Source organism: Pteropus alecto, unplaced genomic scaffold, assembly GCF_000325575.1.
Source record: "Pteropus alecto unplaced genomic scaffold, ASM32557v1 scaffold13, whole genome shotgun sequence".
NCBI lineage: Eukaryota > Metazoa > Chordata > Mammalia > Chiroptera > Pteropodidae > Pteropus > Pteropus alecto.
Genome location: NW_006434373.1, coordinates 3,776,642 through 3,781,037, shown reverse-complemented (window position 1 = coordinate 3,781,037; position 4,396 = coordinate 3,776,642). Strand labels below are relative to the sequence as shown.

Genomic DNA, 4,396 nt, shown 5'->3' with positions numbered 1-4,396 from the left:
AACAAAATCCAGTAAGTTTCAGCTGTACACTTTAACTGTAAGGTGTGTATGTGTGTGTGTGTGTATAAATATATATATGTATATATATATTTACACTGGGTATTCACCTCCCATAGTTAGATTTCTTACTATCACCACATATTTGACTCATTTTACCCCACCTACCTCCCCTCTCCCCCATTACCCCTACAAGATAATATTTAGGATTAAGAAAGTAAAACTTTGAGATTAAGAAATAACATATTTATATTCTGATGAGAATGTTTTGAGGAAATAGAAAAAAAAATTGACAATTAGAGGAATGTAAAAAAAATCAGATAAAAGAAATAGTTTCTCCAATAGAATGTTTAGACTGGTTATTCTTTCTCAAAGAAATCTTGTCCTCTTGCCTATCATGGATATGCAACAGAAACGAGGAGGCAAGAAATGCTTCTTCTTTCTTTAGGATCTCATGATCAACCCAGTTTTATCTTTGCTTGTTGACTAGAGACCTAATATTTCCTTTGGGAAATAATTTTTAAACATTCAAATATATTTTAGATCCAAAAATGTTAAGTTAATGTAATTATACTTCTTTTATTTCCGCATACTTTAAACTGAATAATCAGAAGTCAACAATGCTATGTGAAACTCTTGACTTTGGCATCTCAGGCAATACTGTAATGCTTTATCTTGAAAGACTAATTGGTGTTAAATGTTCTTGAGTCAATATTTCATCAGTCTAAAACTGTGTCCTAGATATGCATGGCCATATATCTTGAATTGTTTTCTTTTCCCCCACAATAGCTTTGTGTCAACATGACCAATGAGAAGATGCACCACTATATCAATGAAGTGCTTTTTCTACACGAGCAAACAGAATGTGTACAAGAGGGAGTTACCATGGAAACAGCTTATTCTCCTGGTAACCAGACTGGAGTACTGGATTTTTTTTTCCAGGTATTCATATAATATAATTACGTTACAGAATGCATGCCTTTAAATATGCTAGAGACAAATAATTTTCTTTCAAGGGTCCTTATTTTTGAGAGATCTTTCTACATGAAACTGCAATGTATCTATAATCTTTGGATGGGAAACACAGCTTTTTCTAAAACGGCATTTGAAGAATTACCAATTCATTAAAGGACAGAAAATATTAAATTATTTGGTTATAAAAATATTCAGCATTGATTTTGTTGCTAAAGCTCTCCTTTGACATAGTTACAAATGTCCAGTGTACAAAACAAATATTTTATAAAATAATATCTAAGACTAACAAGATCATAAAATAAATTCAAGAGAATCTTTTTTATCTTTAAAGTTTCTAAATTTCAATATGGAAAAATTGGCAGAAAAAATATATATGCATACATATAATCTTAGAGTGTCTTTGAGTATTTATAATTATCTCCATTTCTACCTTACAATGCAAAAATCTTCGCATCAATATCTCTTATTACATAAACAAAAATCTATCATATAAATGGCAACCTTTATCTATAATATAGGAAGACATCATGTAGATTTACCTGTAATATGTCTAAAACCCTTGAACCTTGTGTAAAACTGATAACATTCATCTATTGGAGAGAATAGTATTTAATTTTTTCTACCCATTATTTTATAAATATAGACATATAAATTTTATGCATTTTTATGATATTATAAAATACTCTTGTTCTTGCTACCAACTTGTCAACATTCTTTTTTAAATTACAGAAGAAGCCCTCTTCCTCCAGAAAGCCCTTCCTCATCATGACAAATATAGTACATGATTTTTTTATTTAAGATTTAAAAAAAAAGTCTTCAAACTGACCGCAGTATATACTTAACTGTATATGGAAACTTTCAGGCAGCCCATCCTCATTCTTGCTTGCTGCTGTATTCTTGACTGCTAAACAGTGGTCAGCAGAATGATGATATTTCCATATCTTTGCTATCATATCATCCTTGAGACTTCATCTTTAGAATGATCATTTTAATATTAGGACCATTATCAAAATGAGTTGGAAATGAGAGTGGACATTTCTGGTTGCTAATTCTCTTGGATACCTATAAAAATGAAATAAAAAGGCATACCAAGAATAAGGTGAAATATGTATGTCTGTATACCGGGTAGGCATATACTCTACATATAATACAAAACAAGCTTATTTTTCCTTCCTAGCAACTCACGGTCCTCCACTACACACAAATATTTGTATTTTTTTTATATAAGACGTATTTATATTTCAATGAACATATATTTGTCTTATGCCTCTGAAGGAAGCAGGACAGGAAGATCAATCTAGATTCTTACCAAATTCTTCAAGCATCTGATACATTTCGTTGCACTCTCAATATCACTCTTTTTTGTCATTATAGTGAAACTGCATATGATAACCTTTCGCATACAGTATAACAATTCAATCTTTCCTAAGCTTTCACTTCTGAAGGAATTGAAGGTCATCAATCCCCTTTTATGACTTATTTTTCCATGTTCTGTTTTCTTCAGAAACTTCAGCAAATTTTCCAATCTGTAAATTTGATTATCTCTATTCTTTCATGACTTTCCGTCAAACATCCAGAAAAATACAGTACATAGGAACCTTAAAATTTGTGGAGACAATACAAATCATAATGCTTTAAAAAGAAACCTTGTTGGTACCCAACAACCCCATCCTTGTAAAATACCATCTTGCTTTTGGAGCAAAGTGGTTTAACATTTTTTGAATCAATCCCTTCCTTTATACTGAATGGGGCCTTGTCTTTGATTTACCAAAACATTTACTAAAGCCTTTATCAAACAAAAATTCTCACATCCAAAGTGGACCACTTTCATACAACCTTTATATACCCCTTTTATTCTTCCACTGCGTATCTGTATGTGCTTGTGTATATGTTTGTATGTGGATGAATGTAAGTGTAAGAGCTTATAGAGAAGTGCCACGACACTATGCTCAAATCAGCAGGCGAAGGAACAGCCTCTGGTATTATAATAGCAACATTTTACTTACTCTTCAGTAAATAGGTTACTATAAATTAAAGTAAAGAATTTCTGTTTTGTAAACATCCCAGACAGGATCAGCCCTCAGCAAACCTCTTACACTGACTTGTTTTCTTTTAGGGCCTCTCCCCATCCACTTTGTATACCTCTTTTCTTTTTCCATCTCTGGGCTCTTAGTGGGGACTCTTTATGGGATCCCTGGCCACACTGAGGTTCTTGTGCTGCATCATGCAAAACTATCTGCTAGTTAACACTTCCTGTAGTGAACTTTTTTCTTATTGAAAAACATTTTTGTGTTGGTCAGAAATGTCTCTCCAGGTGTTCCAGATAATGTGCTGAGGCGAGTGAACTTGTTTTTAGAAGGCATTTCCAGTTCCTTCACATGCCATTTTCCATGTCATTCGTTCTTCCTTTTCCTTCCTGGGGAGGCCATCGGTTGCCAGATATCTCCAAAAGGCACCCTCTGGTGTGCGTGACTCCACCGAGCAGCGGTCCTTCCCATGGGTGGTACTTTCAGCCTTTGTTCTCTATGGGTGGCACCAGGATGGTCATAACATTTGCAGCCCTCAGACAATGGTAGACTGTGTTTGAATTTTCTTTACTAAGAGCAGGAGACTTTGAAAGGCTTAAAACAACTAAAATATTTATGACACAAAGAAATGACTTTTTATTGTCCAAATAAATGACACCCTGAAAGGCCTGTGGTGGTATCGTTTGAGGACCTCAAATCAACTACAAACTGCTGTAAGAGGTCAATATCGATCTCTTCACTTCCTGAAAATTATTTTTATGAGTCATACTTCAAAAAGCACACTGAGACAGTGTGAAGAATTAAGCTATATGATTGAACAATGTAAATAAATAATATAAAGTATGTTATTTTAAAACATGTCAATAGAAAATATTTCTAGGAAAGATAAGATAAGCAGCACAGCATTCAGTAAAGTTTTTCAGCTGATGTGTAAACCACATGAACAGAATGGTGTTCTGTGTCTGAAGGAGCACAGAATCAGAGGTAGGGAAGTTCTTTAAGGAGCATTTTTTTTTTCACATGACATTAATTTTAAATTGTTGCCTACTATACCAGGGGTCCCCAACCCCCGGTCCGCAGATTAGTACCAGTCCGTGGCCTGTTAGGAACCGGGCTACACAAAAGGAGGTGAGCAACAGGTGAGTGAGCGAAGCTTCATCTCTATTTGCAGCCACTCCCAGCTAGCATCACTGCCTCAGCTCCACCTCAGATCATCAGGCATTAGAATCTCATAGGTGCAATGATCCCTGGTGCCAAAAAGGTTGGGGACTGCTGATATATGACTTTACCTTGTTTGGCAGCAGTACATTATCAAACATCTAATTTGAGTTTTACAGGTTATAGCTTCAAACTTTCTATTTTTCTAAGTTTAAATATACGAATATCAAAATTACTTC

General features: G+C 34.3%; 1 protein-coding gene across 5 annotated transcripts in view; it reads left to right on the top strand.

Annotated features, from left to right (window-relative positions):
* The window catches only part of MYO16 (myosin XVI), a 516,601-nt gene that overhangs the window by 349,655 nt on the left and 162,550 nt on the right, over nucleotides 1-4,396 (top strand). For all 5 annotated transcript variants that reach the window (XM_006909366.3, XM_015587388.2, XM_025045004.1 and 2 more), the window contains one exon: nucleotides 787-939. In XM_006909366.3, coding sequence (XP_006909428.1) covers nucleotides 787-939 — 153 coding nt within the window. The remainder of the gene's footprint in view (nucleotides 1-786; nucleotides 940-4,396) is intronic.